Raw genomic sequence first — 21890 nt, forward strand, 5'->3', positions numbered from 1 at the left:
TACATCAAAAAATGCCGAAAATGACCCTCCGAGTGATGCGGAACTTCAGACATCAACTACAAATGTGTATCACGAATGAAGCCCACCATCTAGATGTTATCATATTCAAAATTAATTGAAAATAAATTGTATGTACTAACATTGTGAATACCATTAACCGTGCCTTTTTATTGAACCTTTTAAAATCTGGGAGTTTTTTGCCTCACCCTGCACCTAATGAGCAAATGCTTTCCAAGACTATTATACTGTATAACATATTGTACAGCCTTACTCATTATATCCAGCAATGATCTGACATATGACATATCTGGCATATACTAGACTTAAAAGGCCAGAGACGTGATCTCTGGCACTGTAGAGGTTATATTTATTGGATTATGGCCTCTATAGCCTCGCCTGCATACCTCTCTGCCAAGTGATGGTGTCTGGGTCGATATCCAGTCTTACAAACTTGGTGATTTCTTCTTCTGTTAAAGCTGCAGGTTCTGTTTTCTCGATGCCCAGTCTCTGTGCAAATGAAATTACACCGGAACATTGAAACCATTCTGTTTTCCTGATTGGATTAGCAATAAGACCAAGCCAGTACATTCTGTTTCACCCAAAGCAATGACTTGCGATGCAACACACAGCAGCAGACCCAATTAATTAGAGATACAATTTGTACAAATGTGCTAATTTCTACTTACCAAAACCCAAATGTGCAACTAATGTTATTCAGCTAATTTTTATTTACGCCACAAAACTGTAATCACTGGGAAATATACTGTAAAAAGCGATTGTTTGGCCATTTATGTGATCTCGTTAAAGTGGGTAATACCAGTTGTAAATGCAGCAAATATTTACCCACAAAAATGTGCACGTCTTTTATACAGGATTCTGTTAACCCTAGTATCAGTTTAAAGTAGAAAAACGGCAGCTTCCAGTAATAGAACAGTACTACTACAATGAATGTGGCAGTTAATTACAATTCATATGCAAATGTGCATTCAATGGCAGCACTGAAAATTCTGGAGATGATTTACACTTTTGTTGCAGACTGTAGAGCCGACCTTTCTGCAGTACAAGAGGTGGGGCTGCAACCTTTCTTCATGCAGGGCAAATAGCCACACAAACGGACCAGTTCTTTTTCTATACTGCTTTATTGAAATGGGATAGACACACCCCACCCCCCTCAAAAATCTGAATCAAGATGTTTACATTGTCCATCCAGCAGCAGAATATGATTAAAAAGCACAATTATGCAACTAGGAGCGATATTTCATCCAAATTGTAAATCAGCTCCCAGTTTATCTCTTCCTGTCACATCTGCTAATGTCTGAATCATATATATAGCCTCCACAGTATTGACCTCAGCAGAGTCTGAAGTCAGTCTCTGTCTATGGAATTCCGTAAAATGGATCAAATCACAATCTGAATAACGGATATTACAGCATATACTGTATTACAGTTCCATTAGCTGTACAGTGATAGAAAACCCATCTGGAACCGACTTACAGATTGCCGAAAGCATGGGGGACAAGAATAAAAAATATCTTTGTGTTAAAACTGCACAAAGATCAATAAGGGTCACAGATTAGGGGCCAGTCTGAATAAGGCCAGGTAGTGGCACAGGAATGATCCTCTTGGGTTCCACTTCAAATTCAAAATCAGGATCCCCAACCCCTTTACCCCCCCCCCCCCCCCAAATAAATAAATAAACAACTGAATAAAAAATTGGCTTGTGCCCATTCCAGTACTCAGTGTATAGTAGAGCCATAATACATGCTCGGGAATATAAACTGCATTGCACACAGAAAATCTCTGTACCCTATTTACAAAGAGAAAGACACCCGCCCCTCTCCCTTACTTGCCAGCTGGGAGAGCTGGTGCAGCTAATAAGCCAGTGGAGGTCCTGACTTTCTACCCATTTTCCCTATTACTTTGTGGCTGGGCTGTAATTATGAGTCAGGAGACCCCTGTGCCGTCAATATATTTATTTTTACGTCTAAGCGACTGGCTTTTATGCATCACAGCCTTCGCTTGTCATCTTATAAGACCAACCATTACAAAATGATTAACACTTACAACACACTTAGTCATAGCTAGGTATTGGTACTTTAAATTAAGTTAGGAGAAATACCCATATATGGGAAAAATAAAGTATTCTTACATGTTGCTATGGAGAAGCATAGGTTGGATGGATGATAATCAGATGCAGTTTATGTGAGTGCATGGGAGCTGGCTGTGATTGCAAAACTGAAAAACAACATCATACACCCCCGCCATGTTTCCATCACGCCGGGACCCGCCAGGATCGCTGTAATCTCTGCCCTCTTCAGCGCTATTTAAGTACTATGAACCCAGAAAATGCGCTCCAGCCCACACCATTAAAAGAAGTTATGAAGGATGGACACGTATAGAATATTTGCTCCAGAGGTCACAAATAAAATTGATAATGTTCCACGTAGAAGACAGCAGAGATTATCAGCTATTTTGGAAGACACTAAACACTTTTCTATGTCCAAAACGTGTACTAAAGGAAAGGGAGCAGTGGCACTACTAAAACTTTTCTTGATCTGTACGTCCTTCTTCCCCGCCGCAGCACGCTCTCATTGGGGGTCATTCCGAGTTGATCACATGCTGCAGATTTTCGCAGCGCAACGATCAGGTAAAAAAACCCGGCAAAACTGCGCATTCGTATGCACCGCACTGCGCACATGCGTTGTACGGGTACAAACAGCATCGTAGCTGTGCAATGCTTCTAGCGACGGATCCATTCGCACAGCCGATCGCAAGGAGATTGACAGGAAGAGGGCGTTTGTGGGTGTCAACTGACAGTTTTCTGGGAGTGGTAGGGAAAACGCAGGCGTGTCCAGGCGTTTGCAGGGCGGGCATCTGACGTCAATTTCCGGGACATCCGACGCCAGAATCATCGCACAGGATAAGTAACTACAAGGCTGGTGTTGTTTTGCACAAATTTTTTTTGCAGAGCACGGCTGCACAGGTGTTCGCACAATTGCAAAGTGAAAATACACTCCCCCGCGGGCGGCGACTATGCGTTAGCACAGCTGCTAAAAGTAGCTAACGAGCGATCAACTCGGAATGAGGGCCATTATGAACAGGGTTATCTAGGCCCCTCCCCCATGACTTTCCCATACATGGAAATTATAAATTCCCCGAGGAGGGACTCTGCAACCACAAATAAGGTTCGCACAGCGGGTAAGAGGTTCTTTACTTTAGGGCGGTTTGATTCTTAGGGAGACCTGCAGACAGAATCTGTGCTCTACAGGTAATACCATTGTATTTGATCAATATTTTTTTTTTCCTTCAGGCAGATTAATAAAATCCTAGCTGTGATTTAAGATGCTAAACATGATTATACAACGGACTCAAAATTGTATCTAAAGATGGTATTGGCCCAGGTACAATCATATAATAAATACAAATATCTGTGGGCCACATGTAAAGGCAATGGGGGGGCCACCTGTTGCCCATCACTGCTTTAAACATGTATCTGGTTCTGCCAGAGTGCAACAAAGCCCCTTGCGGGCTCGGTGGCTCGCCACAGGTTCTATTCCCACTCTACGGGTGTCGTGGACACCCACGAGTGGGAAAAGACCCGGCGAGTTGGCATTCTCTCTGCCGGCATATTGATCGCTCGAGATCCTGGCGGCGGCATGGTGACCGCCGGGATCCTGAGCTGCGGCCACATGACTGCATCACGTCCCCCAGCACCCTGGCAATAACACCCCTAAGCGGAAGATGTACTAAGCAGTGAAAAGAGTGGAGAAGTGAGTCAGTGGGGAAGTTGCCCAATCAGCTGCTCTGTATCATTTCATAGCATGCAAATGATAAAGGTCACTTCAATGCTGATTGGTTGCCATGGGCAACTTCTCCACTGGCTCACTTCTCCGCTCTTTTTAAATGCTTGGTACATCTCCCCCTTAAGTACTCATTTTAAATGTCATTAATATTCATCGCATTAGTATCCATTAGTAATCCGCTGCAAGCATTGCTAGAAAATAAGAACATATTGACTAAAAGTGAAACATGCCAAAAACTGGTTCCTAGAAAGACAAATGTCTAAACAAACTGCACAGAAATAGAATTAGCAGAAAATAAGAATTTACTCACCGGTAATTCTATTTCTCGTAGTCCGTAGTGGATGCTGGGAACTCCATAAGGACCATGGGGAATAGACGGGCTCCGCAGGAGACTGGGCACTCTAAAGAAAAGATTAGGTACTATCTGGTGTGCACTGGCTCCTCCCTCTATGCCCCTCCTCCAGACCTCAGTTAGGGAAACTGTGCCCGGAAGAGCTGACATTACAAGGAAAGGAAATTTTGAATCCAGGGTAAGACCCATACCAGCCACACCAATCACACCGTACAACCTGTGATAACTATACCCAGTTAACAGTATGAACAACAACTGAGCCTCACTCAACGGATGGCTCATAACAATAACCCTTAGTTCAGCAATAACTATATACACTTATTGCAGAAAATCCGCACTTGGGACGGGCGCCAAGCATCCACTACGGACTATGAGAAATAGAATTACCGGTGAGTAAATTCTTATTTTCTCTGACGTCCTAGTGGATGCTGGGAACTCCGTAAGGACCATGGGGATTATACCAAAGCTCCCAAACGGGCGGGAGAGTGCGGATGACTCTGCAGCACCGAATGAGCAAACACAAGGTCCTCCTCAGCCAGGGTATCAAACTTGTAGAACTTTGCAAATATGTTTGAACCCGACCAAGTAGCTGCTCGGCAAAGTTGTAAAGCCGAGACCCCTCGGGCAGCCGCCCAAGAAGAGCCCACCTTCCTTGTGGAATGGGCCTTCACCGATTTTGGATGCGGCAATCCAGCCGCAGAATGAGCCTGCTGAATCGTGCTACAGATCCAGCGAGCAATAGTTTGCTTTGAAGCAGGAGCACCCAGCTTGTTGGGTGCATGCAAGATAAACAGCGAGTCAGTCTTCCTGACTCCAGCCGTTCTGGAAACATATATTTTCAAAGCCCTGACTACGTCCAGCAACTTGGAGTCCTCCAAGTCCCGAGTAGCCGCAGGCACCACAATAGGTTGGTTCAAATGAAACGATGACACCACCTTTGGGAGAAATTGGGGACGAGTCCTCAATTCTGCCCTGTCCATATGGAAGATCAGATATGGGCTTTTACATGACAAAGCCGCCAATTCCGACACACGCCTAGCCGATGCTAAGGCCAACAGCATGACCACTGTCCACGTGAGATACTTTAGTTCCACGGTCTTAAGTGGCTCAAACCAGTGGGATTTCAGGAAATCCAACACCACGTTAAGATCCCAGGGCGCCACTGGTGGCACAAAAGGGGGCTGAATATGCAGCACTCCCTTAACATATGTTTGAACCTCAGGCAGTGAAGCCAGTTCTTTTTGAAAGAAAATGGATAGGGCCGAAATCTGGACCTTTATGGACCCCAATTTTAGGCCCATAGTCACCCCTGACTGTAGGAAGTGCAGGAAACGACCCAGTTGGAATTCCTCTGTAGGGGCCTTCCTGGCCTCACACCAAGCAACATACTTCCGCCATATACGGTGATAATGTTTTGCTGTCACGTCTTTCCTAGCCTTTATCAGCGTAGGAATAACTTCATCCGGAATGCCTTTTTCCGCTAGGATCCGGCGTTCAACCGCCATGCCGTCAAACGCAGCCGCGGTAAGTCTTGGAATAGACAGGGCCCTTGTTGCCTTGACCTGGCGCAATATCTTTTTAGCTTTTTGTTGAGGCGGGACGCCATCATGTCCACCTGTGGCAGTTCCCATCGGTTTGCAATCAGTTGGAAGACTTCTTGATGAAGTCCCCACTCTCCCGGGTGGAGGTCGTGTCTGCTGAGGAAGTCTGCTTCCCAGTTGTCCACTCCCGGAATGAACACTGCTGACAGTGCTTGCACGTGATTCTCCGCCCATCGAAGAATCTTTGTGGCTTCCGCCATTGCCATCCTGCTTCTTGTACCGCCCTGGCGGTTTACATGGGCGACCGCCGTGATGTTGTCTGACTGAATCAGCACTGGTCGGTTTCGAAGCAGGGGCTCTGCTTGACTCAGGGCATTGTAAATGGCCCTTAGTTCCAGTATATTTATGTGTAGAGAAGTCTCCAGACTTGACCACAGCCCTTGGAAGTTTCTTCCCCGAGTGACTGCCCCCCCCCCCCCCCCTCGGAGGCTTGCATCTGTGGTCACCAGGACCCAGTCCTGTATGCCGAACCTGCGGCCCTCGAGAAGGTGAGCACTCTGCAGCCACCACAGAAGAGACACCCTGGCCCTTGGGGACAGGGTGATCAGCCGATGCATCTGAAGATGCGATCCGGACCACTTGTCCAACAGATCCCACTGAAAGATCCTCGCATGGAACCTGCCGAAGGGAATGGCTTCGTATGAAGCCACCATCTTTCCCAGGACTCGCGTGCAGTGATGCACCGATACCTGTTTTGGTTTCAGGAGGTCCCTGACCAGAGATGCTAATTCCTGGGCCTTCTCCACCGGGAGAAACACCTTCTTCTGTTCTGTGTCCAGAATCATACCCAGGAAAAGCAGACGCGTCGTAGGAATCAGCTGCGACTTTGGAACATTCAGAATCCAGCCGTGCTGTTGCAACACTTCCTGAGAGAGTGCTACGCTGATCAACAACTGCTCCCTGGACCTCGCCTTTATGAGGAGATCGTCCAAGTACGGGATAATTATAACCCCCTTCTGCCGAAGGAGTATCATCATTTCGGCCATTACCTTGGTAAATATTCTCGGTGCCATGGACAGGCCAAACGGCAACGTCTGGAATTGGTAATGACAGTCCTGTACCACAAATCTGAGGTACTCCTGGTGAGGTGGATAAATGGGGACATGCAAGTAAGCATCTTTGATGTCCAGCGACACCATAAAATACCCCTCTTTCAGGCTTGCAATAACCGCTCTGAGCGATTCCATTTTGAACTTGAATTTCTTTATATAAGTGTTCAAGGATTTTAAATTCAGAATGGGTCTCACCGAACCGTCCGGTTTCAGTACCACAAACATTGTGGAATAGTAACCCCTTCCCTGTTGAAGGAGGGGGACCCTGACAATCACTTGCTGGAGGTACAGCTTGTGAATTGCCGCCAGCACTACCTCCCTTTCCATGGGGGAAGCTGGCAAGGCGGATTTGAGGTAACAGCGGGGGGGGGGGGGGCGCTTCGAATTCTAGCTTGTATCCCTGAGATACAATTTGCATAGCCCAGAGATCCACCTGTGAGCGAACCCACTGGCTGCTGAAATTTCGGAGACGCGCCCCCACCGCACCTGGCTCCGCCTGTGGAGCCCCAACGTCATGCGGTGGACTTAGTGGAAGCAGGGGAGGACTTTTGTTCCTGGGAACTGGCTGCATGGTGCAGCTTCTTACCTCTACCCTTGCCTCTGGCCAGAAAGGATGCGCCCCTGACTCTCTTGCCTTTCTGGGAACGAAAGGACTGCATTTGATAATACGGTGCTTTCTTAGGCTGTGAGGAAACTTGAGGCAAGAAAGTCGACTTTCCAGCTGTCGCTGTAGACACGAGGTCCGACAGACCGTCCCCAAACAATTCCTCACCCTTATAAGGCAAAACCTCCATGTGTTTTTTAGAATCAGCATCTCCTGTCCATTGCCGAGTCTATAAGACCCTCCTGGCAGAAATGGACATAGCATTAATTCTAGAGCCCAGCAGGCAAATGTCCCTCTGAGCATCCCGAATATATAAGACGACGTCTTTGATATGGCCCAGGGTTAGCAAAACAGTATCTCTGTCGAGGGAATCTATGTCGTCTAACAAAGTATCTGTCCACGCTGCTACAGCACTACACATCCAGGCTGAAGCAATAGCAGGTCTCAGTAGAGTACCAGAGTGTGTATACACTGACTTCAGAATAGCTTCCTGCTTTCTATCCGCAGGCTCCTTTAGGGCGGCCGTATCCTGAGACGGCAGGGCCACCTTTTTAGATAAGCGTGTCAGTGCCTTGTCCACCCTAGGGGATGTTTCCCAACGTAACCTGTCCGTTGGTGGGAAAGGGTACGCCATCAGTAACCTCTTAGAAATCACTAATTTCTTATCAGGGGGAACTCCACGCTTCTTCACACAATTCATTTAATTCATCAGATGGGGGAAAAGTCACTGGCTGCTTTTTCTCCCCAAACATATAAACCCTCTTGGTATTAACCGGGTTACTCTCAGAAATGTGTAATACATCTTTCATTGCAATAATCATGTATCGGATGGCCTTGGTCATTTTAGACTGTAAATGTGCCTCATCATCGTCGACACTGGAGTCGGACTCCGTGTCGACATCTGTGTCAACCATCTGAGATAGAGGGCGTTTATGAGCCCCTGACTGTTTCTGAGTCGCCTGGGCAGGTGCGGGTTGAGACCCCGGCTGTCCCAAGGCTGCAGCGTCATCAAAACCTTTTATGTAAGGAGTTTACATTGTCATTTAAGACCTTCCACATATCCATCCAATCAGGTGTCGGCCCCGACGGGGGCGATACCACACTTATCTGCCCTTGCTCCACCTCCACGTAACCTTCATCAAACATGTCGACACAGCCGTACCGACACACCGCACACACCCACAGGGAATGCTCAGACTGAGGACAGGACCCCACAAAGTCCTTTGGGGAGACAGAGAGAGAGTATGCCAGCACACACCACAGCGCTATATAACACAGGGATTTTCACTGCTAATAAGTGATTTACCCAATAGCTGCTTTTTTTGTATTGTTTTGCGCCTAAATTTATGTGCCCCCCCCCTCTCTTTTTAACCCGTCTTGTACCTGGATACTGCAGGGGAGAGCCTGGGGAGCTGCTTCCAGCGGAGCTGTGAAGGCAAAATGGCGCTGTTGTGCTGAGGAAGAAGGCCCCGCCCCCTCAGTGGCGGGCTTCTGTCCCGCTTTCCATGTAAAAAAATGGCGGGGTTTTTTACATATATACAGTGCTAGACTGTATATATGTATGTTTTTATGCCAAAGGTACTTCAATTGCACCCTACAGTGACCAGAGTGTGTAAGTGTGCTGGGAGCAATGCGCTACCTTAATGAAGACAGGAGTCTTCAGCCGCCGATTTCGTCGTCTTCAAGCTTCTGTTCTTCTGGCTCTGCGAGGGGGACGGCGGTGCGGCTCCGGGAACGGACGATCGAGGACAGGTGCCTGTGTTCGAACCCTCTGGAGCTAATGGTGTCCAGTAGCCTAAGAAGCACAAACTAGCTGCAAGCAGGTAGGTTTGCTTCTCTCCCCTTAGTCCCACGTAGCAGTGAGTCTGTTGCCAGCAGAAGCTCACTGAAAATAAAAAACCTAATAAATACTTTCTTTACTAGTAAGCTCAGGAGAGCCCACTAGGAGCACCCAGCTCTGGCCGGGCACAGATTCTAACCGAGGTCTGGAGGAGGGGCATAGAGAGAGGAGCCAGTGCACACCAGATAGTACCTAATCTTTCTTTCGAGTGCCCAGTCTCCTGCGGAGCCCGTCTATTCCCCATGGTTCTTACGGAGATCCCAGCATCCACTAGGACGTCCGAGAAATACTGAAGGAAAAATAGGAATTTAATAGCTACCGGTAATTCCTTTTCTCGTAGTGGATACTGGGGTACTGTACTTTAGTACCGTGGGGTATAGATCGGGTCCACTGGACCCTGGCACTTTAAAACATTTAATGTGTGTGTGTGTGTGTGTGTGTGTGTGTTTGTGTGTGTGTGCTGGCTCCTCCCCTCTATGCCCCTCCTACCAGTCTCAGTCTAGGAAAACTGTGCCCGAGGAGACGGACATACTGTGAGAGAAGGAAACATATACAACAGCGGTGAGGCAACAAGCCAACACACAACCATAACTGAAAGGGGTCGCTAACCGGAACAGAGGGTAGCAACACCAATCATGAGAAGGAAAGCCAACCCAACATGTCAAAGGGACCGCAACGGCAGACCAACCAGAAACACACCAAGTAAGCAGGATGCGAAACACTGAGGCAGGCGCCAAGTATCCACTACGGACTACGAGAAAAGGAATTACCTGTAGGTATTAAATTCCTATTTTCTCTAACGTCCTAGTGGATACTGGGGAACTGTACTTTAGTACCGTGGGGAAGTCCCAAAGCACCCAAAACGGGCGGGAGAGTGCTGAGACCCCTGCAAAACCACCTGACCAAACTGAAGGTCATCCTTGGCCAAAGTGTTAAACCTATAGAACTTAACAAAAGTGTTAGAACCAGACCAAGTAGCAGCTCAGCACAACTGTAAGGCCGAGACACCCCGGGCAGCCGCCCAGGAAGAACCCACTGATCTCGTCGAGTGGGCTTGAATAGCTGTCGGCAAAGGCAGAGCTTGTTGAATGTATAGCCAACGAGCAATAGATTGCTTAGAACCCAGACGACCAATATTGGTGGCCTCATAAAAGGACAAAGAGCGCGTCAGATTTCAAATGACGAGCAGTCCTTTTGACATAAATCTTCAGAGCCCTCACCACATCCAAGGACTCTGGGCCAACGGAAGAGTCAGACAACACTGGAACTACAATGGGTTGATTCACGTCAAAAGCTGACACCACTTTCGGCAAAAACTGAGGCCGGGTTCTGAGTTACACCCTATCTTTATGAAAAATCAAATATGGTCTCTTAAACCACATTTAGATCCCACGGAGCAGTCGGAGGTACAAAAGGCGGCTGCATATGAAGAACTCCCTTCAGGAAGGTCTGTACTTCTGGCAATAGAGCCAGTTGCTTCTGGAAGAAGATAGAAAGCGCCGAAATCTGCACTTTGATGGAGCCTAAACGCAGGCCCTTATCCACTCCCGCTTGTAGGAATCGTAGAAAGCGACCAATTCTAAATTCCATGGGAGAAACCTTTCTTCCTTCACACCAAGAACATACTTTTTCCAGATACGACGATAATGTTTCTATGTAACCAGCTTCCAGGCCTATACCATAGTGGAAATAACCCTGGAAGGAAGACCTTTTCTTGCTAGAATCTCCCTCTCAACTTCCAAGCCATCAAACGTAGCCGCTGTAAGTCTGGATAGATGAACGGTTCTTGCTGAAGAAGATCCTTTAGCAGCGGCAGAGGCCAGGGTTCTTCCAGAGCCATGGTCAGGATGTCCGCATAAGAAACCCGTCAAGGCCAACCTTTTTAGAACCTTTGGGATTAGCGGAATTGGAGGGAACAGGTACACAAACTGGTAAGTCCATGGCATCGTCAGCGCATCCACTGCTACAGCATGTGGATCCCTCGTTCTGGTACAGTAACGGCGTAGCTTCTTGTTGAGACGAGAAGCCATCAAATCTATCTGCGGACAGCCCCACCGGTGAATTAACTGTTGAAACACCGGAGGATGGAGGCTCCAGTCTGCTTCCCAGTTGTCCACTCCTGGAATGAATATGGCTGAGATGGCCCTTGTGTTGGCCTTCGCCCAGAGGAGTATTTTTGACACTTCTCGCATCACCGCTCTACTTTTTGTTCCTCCTGGTCAATTTATGTACGCCACTGCCATGGCGTTGTCCGACTGAACCTAGATCGGTTGATCCCTCAGAAGATAGGAAGCTTGTAGAAGGGCATTGTAAATTGCCCTGAGTTCCAGGACAATTATCGGCAGAGCAGATTCCTGACTCAACCATCTCCCCTTGAACTGGGCCCCTTGGGTCACAGCCCCCCAACCCCGGAGGCTGGCATCCGTTGTCAGTAGAATCCATGACTGGGTACTGAAACTCCGGCCTGCTACCAGATGAGGAACGTGTAGCCACCACAATAGAGAAATACGTGCTTTTGGAGATAAGGTCACCTTTTGATGCATGTGAGCAAATCCAGCTGGAATGGCCAGGCATGAAACCTGCCGTATTGGACTGCCTCGTATGCGGCCAATATCTTGCCCAGCAAACGTATGCAAAGATGTATTGAGACCTTGCAAGGTCGGAGTACTGAGCGCACCATAGTTTGGATAGTTAAGGCCTTGTCCATAGGAAGAAACACCTTTTGAGACACCGTATCCAGTATCATACCCAGGAACTGAAGTCGTTGGGACGGTTTCAAGTGAGATTTCCGAAAATTTAGGATTCACCCATGATTCGTAAGCAGGCGAGTCGTCAGGTCGATGCTTTGTAGTAGATGTTCCCTGGACATTGCTTTTATCAGGAGATCGTACAAGTAAGGAACTATGTTGACTCCCATCATGCGCCATTGCAGCAGCATCTCTCCGCCATGTGAAGACCCTTGGAGCTGTAGAGAGGCCAAAGGGTATGGCCTGAAACTGGAAATGGTTGTCCAATATAGCGAATCTGAGGTAAGCCTGATGAGGTGGCCATAGGGGAATGTGCAGGTAAGCATCCCTGACATCTAGAGATACTAGGAATTCCCCCTCCTCCAGACCGGACACCACTGCCCGCAGGGATTCCATCTTAAATTTGAACACCAGTAGATACGGGTTCAGGAACTTCAGGTTCAAGATGGGCCACACCGAACAGTCTGGTTTTGGTACGACAAAAAGTCTGGAGTAAAAAACCCTTTTGTGTAACAAAGTAGGTACTGGAACCACGACTCTCGTCTGCAAAAGTTTGTAAATGGCTTCTTGCAAGGTAACTTTTTTGCGGGTGAAGCTGGTATGCCTGACCTGAAAAATCTGTGAGGAAGTGCTTGAAATTCCAGCCGGTATCCCTGGAAAATGAGGTCCCTCACCCAAGGATCCCGGCAGGACTTTGCCCACATATGAGCGAAGTGTTGAAGGCGAGCACCTACCGGAAAGTTGCCCTGCTGTTGGGGCCAACCGTCACCCGGAAGGCTTTGTGGCAGAGGATCCGGCGGTTTGGTCCAAGGATGCAGCAGCTGCAGGTTTTCGGGACTTACCACGAGATCCTCTAGTAGCATTGGAAGCCCACACGAAAGGACTGCAAGGAGGGCCCAGAGTAAGAACGTCTAGCAGGTGGCACAGCCGACGGCAGATAGGTAGACTTACCCGCCGTCGCCTGAGAAATCCATTTATTTAACTCCTAACCAAACAAGGCATCACCTGTAAAGGAAATATTTTCTACACCCTTTTTGGAATCCGCATCTGCTGACCAGTGACGTAACCACAGAGCACTGTGGGCCGAATCCGCCATAGCAGTAGTGCGGCCATTTATCCGATATAATTCTTTAATAGCTTCGCTCAAAGTTTGCAGCATCCTGTATATGTTGCAACAGTGTAATGATCTCCTCCTGGGGCAGGGAGTCAAATCCATTTATAATATTATCAGACCATTTAACCACAGCCCTTGAAATCCAACCACAAACTATTGTGGGACGTTGCGCTATGCCCGGTGCCGTATACAGTGCTTTGAAAGTGGTCTCAATTTTATGGTCAGCTGGAACTTTCAGAGATATTGCCCCAGGTACCGGCAGTACCAATTTTCGTGACAGTCTGGACACAGAAGTATCGACTGATTGGAGTTTTTCCCATACCTTTCTGTCCTCAGCGGAGGAGTTCTGAATTTTTTTTATCAGGGTTTACCTATGCTTCCCTGGCCGAGGAGTTTAATTCTTTTGATACAAGAAACGTGGCTGAGGATTTTGGTTTTACACTAAAATACAATTCTTCATCTGGTTCTGCCTCCGTATCAGGTATGTTGAGAACCTGCCTCACAGCATAAATGAGCACCTCCACCCCGGGGGACAGAGAGCCGTCCTCCTTCATATCATGTTTCATCTAAATCAGGAAGCTCAGAATCAGACTGAAGCACCCGTGGAAGTGAGCGTTTATGTGAAACCAACTGAGTGGGCTGAGGAGCCTTTCTGTTGTCTGCAGTCTTAGCCATGCAATCAACAGACTGTCTTAACACCTTTCGTTCCTTTCTAGCTGCAGCCAGTTCTGTATTAACATTATGAAACATGCTCTTAAAAGAGTCTAACCAGTCAAGTGCCTGTGTACAGTTTCCCTGTGAGGAAAATGAACACTGTTCACACATGAAAGAACCCTCAGAAGGAGAAAAATTACAAGAAGTACACATAACTCTGTCAGCAGACATGTTTGCACCGTGTGACACAATGATAGATAATGTAGTGAAAACCAACTTAACACCCCCACACAGACCCTAGAGAGCCCTTTGAGTGACACAGAGTGGAGACCAGCACACAAATACAGCAGCGTTCCGCTGTGTATACAGATCACACGTGTTATGCCTTGGAGCAGCGGCACTACCGCTGATATGCTCCCCCCCTGCTATGAACCCCCTGGTACCAGTACAGAGTCTGAACAGCCCGGGTCCGTGGAGGAGCAGTGTGTATGAAGCCTATCGATCCGCAGCAGCAGGAAATGGCGCCTTTCCCGCCTCTGGTCCCGCTCTCTGGGAAGACCTGCCTCCATAATGGCACGCGGTCCCAAATTAGATTATACTGGCTGTAAGTAACAGATTACCCTTGTTGTTAAACAAACGTCTTTTAAAGATGCTGTGCACCTATGTGGAGTATAATACTCTTGTAGAGCCAGTGTGGTCCGCGGCAGGCACCGCAGTTCCTCCTTTCTGCCTGGGGTGTCACTCTCTGCTCTGGTGCTTCTAGCCGACTCCAATCTGTATCTCAGCACTGAGATATAGATCAGCATGTGCTAGAAGCATCCGGAGCAGAGAGCGACACCTCAGGCTGGAAAGAGGAACTGCACGGGTTGTGAGAGGAGCAGGGTGCTAGAATGAACACTAAGTTACAGCTATCAATTTGAACAGCTGCAGCCGCCAATGCCCCATCACAGCACTGCCCCCCGGCTGCCGGAATATGCACTAACATAATACAGCTAAGATGTAAGTAGCGAGGGACTGATCAGCGTACTACTAGGAGCTGGCAGCCATAGATAGAGATGAGCCTTTACCAGCAGGAGAGAAAGCGGGTAAAGATGGTCGCTGAGTAGGAGAGGGCGGTGAGTGAAATGTGTCGAGAAGAGGGCTTAGATAACAAGAGGAAAGATGGCCCTGAAGAGCTAACAATCTAGTGGGAAGGGTCGATAGACAGATGACATGAGGTGCGTGCAAGCAAGCGGGAGGTAGCCTGACGGCAGTATGTAAGCAAAGCAGAGATGTTCAAGGCATGAGGCAGGGGGATTGAGGAGCAGCCTCAGGACTAGGTTATGCATCGGAAGGGTACGCTTTGATGAATAGGTGGGTTTTTAGTGCCTGTTTGAAGCTTTGCAAGGTCAGAAATAGTCTAATGGAGCAGGGGAGCGCGTTCCACTGAAGGGATGCAGCACGGGCAATATCTTGAACTCGAGCATGGGAAGCAGTGATCAGGGCAGAGGAGAGGTGACAGTCATAGGCCAACCGGAGTGTGTGAGCGGGAGTATGAAGGGAGAGGAGGTTGGAGATGTAGGGAGCAGTGGAATTAGAGATGGCTTTGTATGTGAGGGTGAGGAGTTTGAGGAGGATTCTGTAGGGGAATGGGAGCCAGTGCAGATTTTGTCAAAGGGGATTGGCAGATGTGGAGCGGCGGGAGAGGAAGATGAGCCTAGCTGTGGAGTTGAGGACAGATGGGTGGGAGCAAGATGGGAGCAAGTGAGGAGAACATTGCGTGAGATGACCAGTGAGTGGATGGTAAGTTTAGTTGCACTCTGATAGGACTAGAGGGGTCTTAGGGGGTCAGACCCTGCCACTAATGCAGGCCATGGAGCAGTCCAGGTGACTTCATTAGTTGAGCAAGTCCCTAACATTGTGAGGGGTACAAATCGAGTGTGCGGTGGGCGAGCATACAAATTACCTGAAATCAACATGTCGCCAAGTGCATTGTTTTATTAACAACTATACAGAAACTTAGCAAACAAATAAGAGTACTATTAAGGATGTAGCTGGCATCCCAACAGACGGGATGCCAGTGGACAGAAGACCTGCATTGGAATCCCGACACCTGTAAGAATGCCGACGCTAGAATACCGACAGCTAGGCTGCGTTGGTGTTAGGGTTAGGCTACAGGACGGGTAAGAGTTAGTTTAGTTGCTGAAACCTTTAAGGATTATGGCACTGTCGGTACTCTGACCGCTGGCATCCCATACCCAACCCTACTATTATACATTCAACTTTTAACAATTACACATTAGACATTTACAGTCTGAAATTCATGAAAATCTCATTGGACTAAATGTAGACATAGCAACAAATTAAACATCAAGTGGGACTAGCAATCAGCCACAGCTTCCAAATCCATAATAATAATACATGATAGTAACAGCAAGACACAAACCTCACCTTAAGTCTTCGAATCTGAATATCTGAAAATTTGCGCACTCCGTTGCTAGAAGGAACGAGACGGCTATACAGCGCCTATAGAATGTTAGAAATGCTGGTCACATTCTGTAGTACTACAACGTAAAGATTTTGCTAAACACCATATTATATACAGTATAACTACATATGCAAAAACCCTATACTTATTCATGGTCATTGTGCTGCCACTATAAATGCACAAATCTCCCATAATGCAGTTTATCGAATTAAATCGCTTCCGGGAGGTCCGAGTGATAAGTGCAGAGATGCATGGTGACATGTTTGCGTCTTCATGTCTTCAAAGCCACACGATCCGCAGCATTATGCATGGGGGGGGGGGGGGGGATCAGGACCATGCTGAGGAGAATTTGCTTCTCAAGCCACCACGCATTTCGCTAGGGAAGTTGGCAGGATGCAAGAGGATTCCCTGCTTTTCCTGGAAGTTTGGGACAGCTCCCCGAAATTCTGCGCTCTCCTGGATAACCCAGACGAGTATGTTAATTTTATTTATGATACAAAAGTGATGCCAATATACGTAGAAACAAAATCAGATCAGATCTGTAGTTTGAATTCTGGTTTTATCATTCAGTGTTATTAGGAATAAAGTTAGTTAATCATTTACCTCAACTTCTAGCTATATAAACCAGAGGTGTGGTTTGTTGGGTCGACAGTACTTAAGGTTGACAGTCATTAGGTCGACCACTATTGGTCGACGGTGACTAAGTCGACACCTGAAATAGGTCAACACGGTCATTAGGCAGACATGGAATAGGTTGACAAGGCAAAAAGTTCGACGTGAGTTTTTTGTTTTTTTTTAAATGTTGGTGACGTTTTCTTCCTAAAGTGACCGGGAACCCCAATTAGAGCACCGTGTCCCCTTGCATGGCGAGCGAATGGTGCCTCGCTCTACTAATGATGCGCTCGGAACAGGGTACTATTCCCAATTGTAGTCCACATGGAGCGTAAATTATGAAAAAGTTCCAAAAATGAAAAATAAAAAAAAATAAAAAAAAAGTGAAAACCTCTTGTCGATCTTTTCATATGTGAACCTAGTGACCGTGTCGACCTAATGCATATCTACCAATAGTGGTTGACCTAATGAGTGTCGATCTAAAGACTGGATACCATAAACCAATATCAGAAAGAACTGAGGGGTACATTTACTAAGCAGTGATAAGAGCGGAGAAGTGAGCCAGTGGAGAAGTTGCCCATGGCAACCAATCAGCACTGAAGTAACATCTATAATTTGCATACTATAAAATGATACAGAGCTGCCGATTGGTTGATGGGGAAATATCCCCACTGGCTCACTTCTCCGCTCTTATCACTGCTTAGTAAATGTCCCCCTAACTTAGTAACTATGCTTCTGGATCTTTTAGGACGTGGAGAAGGCACTGGAGATTTCCCCATGTGATCCACTGCATGCACAATATTACAGTTGCTCAGTAGCATGTGCTTTGCAATTAGGGCATTCTAACGAACAGAACGGTTTCTCACCTTGTCAGACTGTGTCAGCTCATGGAAGATCCGAGCGTCAATAGCGGCAGACACCAGGTTGTTTGCAGCGGAGATGGCGTGTATGTCCCCCGTCAGGTGGAGGTTAAACTAGAAGTAAACAGACCCTTTCAGAGAGCGCAGGAACGCACAGGCATTCAGGAAACAGGAATATGCGTTTCAGTCAAACAGCAATTCAACTCTTACAGCGCTCCTATCGTCAGCTTATCAGCCTTGCCTGACATATGGCTGCCTCTGTTGTGTTTGATGGTATCATCCATATTCCATGTTCTCAAAGGCTCCTCACAGGTCATTAAGGGGCAGATGTATTAATCTGGAGAAGGCATGAGGAATTGATAAGGCAGTGAAGAGTGCAAGGTGATAAACGCACCAGCCAATCAGCTCCAATATGCAAATTGACCGTTAGGAGCAGATTGGCTGGTGCGTTTATCACCTTGCACTTATCACTGGTTTATCACTTCCTTATGCCTTCTCCAGGTTGATACATCGGCCCCCAAATATGCAACACGTGACACATTCTATACCCCTGGCTTCTCACAGGTGACATAAATAGCAGGAAATGCTGGAGGTGACTGCAACTGGGTGTGAAAATCAATGCATAACAGTAAAAACTATATTATTAATACAGGTGGAGTCTCCCATATCCAAAGTGCTTGGGACCAACAGTATTCTGGCTATCGGATGTTTCCATATTTTGGAATATTTGCATATCATAATGAGAGATCTTGGGGACAGGACCCAAGTCTAAACGCAGAATTCATGTATATTTTATATACATCTTGTACACACAGCCTGGAGGTCATTTTATACACTATTTGTAATAATTGTATTTTGGAATTTTGGATATGGGAGACTCAACCTGTATAGCACTTTTCTCCCAATAGGAATCAACAGGGCAGATGTACTAAGGGAGACATGTACTAAGCAGTGATAAAAGTGGAGAAGTGAGCCAGTAGAAATACTGCCAATGGCAACCAATCAGCATTGACGTAACATTCATAATTTGCATACTATAAAAGTATACAGAGCAGCTAATTGGTTGCCATGGGCAACTTCTCCACTGTCTCACTTCTCCAGTTTTATCACTGTGTAGTACATGTCCCACTAAGCCTTGGAGAGAGATAAAGTACCAACCAATCTGCTCCTAACGGTCCTTTTTCAAACAGAGGGGTCTATTTACTTAACCTTGGAGAGAGATAAAGTGGGCGGAGATAAAATACTGGACAATCCGCTCCCAACTGTCATTTTTCAAACACAACCTGTAACATGGCAGTTAGCAGCTGCTTGGCTGGTACTTTATCTCCGTCCACTTTATCTCTCTCCAAGGCTTAGTAAATCTCCCCCACAGTGTTTTATACAAAATAAACGTAAGCAGTAAAATAATACAGAAAAGACAGTATGTAGGTTGTATTCTCCATTGTTTGTTCTTACAAACAAAAGGGACATTAATACAATGCTGAGTAGACTAAAGCCCCGGGGGAGATGTGTGCTGAGCGATCTACCAGTGACCGCTCAGCACACGTGCCCCCCCCCTCAACATAATGTCTGCTGAGTGAGGGAGGGAGCGATCTCAATAGATTTGGCGACAGCGATGTGCGGTCCTGTCACCGGCACCCTACACACTGAGAGATCCTTGCTTAATTCCTAAGCAAACTGGCCAGATTGCTTAGAATTTAGGGCCTAATTCTGAGTTGATCGCAGCAAATTTGTTAGCAGTTGGGCAAAACCATGTTGCACTGCAGGTTGGGCAGATAAAACATGTGCAGAGAGAGTTAGATTTGGGTGGGGTGTGTTCAAACTAGAGATGAGCAGGTTCGGATTTACTCGGTTCTTTACGGCAGAATTATCGCCAATTCTTATTTTCTGGATTTTTCTTATTGGCTAACTAAAACACGTGACGTCCGATAGCCAATAAGGAGATTTGTGTAAAACCGAACCCGCTCATCTTAAATTCAAACTGAAATCTAAATTGCAGTGTAAAAATAAAGCAGCCAGTATTTACCCTGCACAGAAACAATATAACCCACCCAAATCTAACTTTCTCTGCACATGTTATATCTGCCCCACCTGCAGTGCACATGGTTTTGCCCAACTACTAAAAAATTTGCTGCTGCGATCAGGTCTGAATTCCCCCCTTAAGCACGAATCTCTCTGTATGTACCCCCATATAGAGTGAAGGCCTCTTGGGCAGTGCAAGGCACCGAGTTCTAGAGTGTCACACATAGCGGCCAAGCGGGTACCACTGAACAGGACCCTCTTGGCCGGCAGGGGTCTTCTGTGTTGGGATGCCACAGAAGGGGATCCGGCCAGTGACAAACAGTATTTCAATGTAACACTGTGCGGAACACATACATTGAAATGTATGTGTTCACATTGAAATCCCGTTGTCCTGCCCAACCGCAGCGGGACTGCCGCATATGTGTGGGTGCCTGTATAGGCACCCATGTGCACTCTCCTTCCAGCCAAGCGGGTCCCACCAAACGGGACCTGTTTGGCCGCTATGTGTGGCCTTAGCCTGAGCCGCTAAAATCTTGACCCTCTAATTAATTAAGGGAGATTCTAGATAAGTACTGCTGATAGTCCATCTGTGCAAGTTGTCAGGTAAACTGGGTGGATGATTCTTAAAATTCTGTACCAAGGTTATTCAACATGCAGCCCTCCAGGTGCAGTGGAACTACATATCCCAGCACAAACTACCACAGTTTTGCTATTAGGGCATGCTAGAACTGAGGCAGGGCATGCTGGGATATGTAGCAGATGGAGACCATTCCTCTTCAAGAGCAGAGTAAACATAAGTTTAGGTGGACCACAGCAAGTACAGTAGTTCTTTTTCAGCTCTCCAAATGCTGCCAAAAGATCAGGTTCTACCCACTCACGTCAAATGACGGACATAACCGAATGTTTAACAGTTACTGAAAACTAAGAGGGAGATTTATCAAAGTCTGGAAAGAGAAAAGCGGAGAGCGAGAGAGAGTACCAACCAACCAGCTCCTGTCATTTTTCAAACACAGCCTGTAATGATAATGTCGATATCATCTTAAACCATAAAGCTATACCTTATAACACACTTTTACCATGGAGCCGCTACGGGCGCTAAACTTAATATTCACTCTATATACCTTTTACGCTATTTGCGTAATGAGTCCCGTACCACGTACGGACTCTGCGTACAAACGCCGCGCTGAGGGTACAAAGTACACGCAGCGCGTACACACTTAATTGATACACCTTAAACCTTCGTAGTAATGCAAGGCAATGATACTATACTTTACACCTTATGCAGCGCTGACGGCACAAAGTACCCGCAGCGCGTACACACCCAATTAATACGCTTTTAAATCTTATACAGTTAGGCAATGTAATACACTTTAAACCCTAGCAGGGAAAAGAGGACACAACACCGATTTGTAGTTAAACACTGGGTTTCGACACCACAGAGTAATATATCTGAAAGGGGGTTTAACAATACAAATTATGCACTACAATACAACAGAGTAAATGGCTACAGTCAATGTACATACGTGAGAATATTCGCATGCGCTTCCCGGTCCGGTCCTCCGCTAATCAGGTAGATAGCGTTAAGAGTCTTGTGCCTGGCCGGCCTGCAGCAGGCTTTATTTATACAAGTCTTCCAAAAGCAATACAATGGATACTGTAATCCCTTTGTCCATTGGACACAGGGATGCATCTTTACAGTACAGGAGAGGTCATAGGTTGATTTGAAAAGGTGGGCGATGTCTTTCTCAACTGCTCTTGTGGGTGGTCTCCTCTGGATTCCCGCCGCATACATAATATACAGTAAATACAGTTTATATCGATATTCTGCTTCTGCACATAACTATCCACAGGAACATGCGATCTCCCGCAAACCAACACCGGAATGTTACCCTTAAAATACCCTACAGCTGGATACCAGACACCACCTTATAACCTTAGTCTGTCCCCTCCTATCCTGTAAAGGTGAATCCCTTAGTCCTGGAATCATTTAAACTGTTGTTACTTTCTGATGTGGTGCAGGGGGACTGTGTGTACAATGTGCACTATTTGGATTAAATATGTAATGTTTTGATAGCCCTCCATGCGTTCACAAACTCCGCCGTAAATACCCATACCACGCGCAGGATCGCGGGAGCGACCATACGCAAATTGCGGATATGTGC

The 21890-nt window shown here is 46.8% G+C and overlaps 1 protein-coding gene across 2 annotated transcripts in view; it reads right to left on the minus strand.

The window, feature by feature from the left end:
• MTHFD1 (methylenetetrahydrofolate dehydrogenase, cyclohydrolase and formyltetrahydrofolate synthetase 1) overlaps positions 1-21890 on the minus strand; it is a 168981-nt gene that overhangs the window by 74829 nt on the left and 72262 nt on the right. For both annotated transcript variants that reach the window (XM_063947235.1, XM_063947236.1), the window contains 3 exons: positions 17713-17820; positions 16198-16272; positions 405-507 (listed from right to left, as the gene is read on the minus strand). In XM_063947235.1, the coding sequence (XP_063803305.1) occupies positions 405-507; positions 16198-16272; positions 17713-17820 (286 nt within the window). The remainder of the gene's footprint in view (positions 1-404; positions 508-16197; positions 16273-17712; positions 17821-21890) is intronic.

The sequence above is a fragment of the Pseudophryne corroboree genome, chromosome 12, assembly GCF_028390025.1.
Source record: "Pseudophryne corroboree isolate aPseCor3 chromosome 12, aPseCor3.hap2, whole genome shotgun sequence".
Lineage (NCBI taxonomy): Eukaryota > Metazoa > Chordata > Amphibia > Anura > Myobatrachidae > Pseudophryne > Pseudophryne corroboree.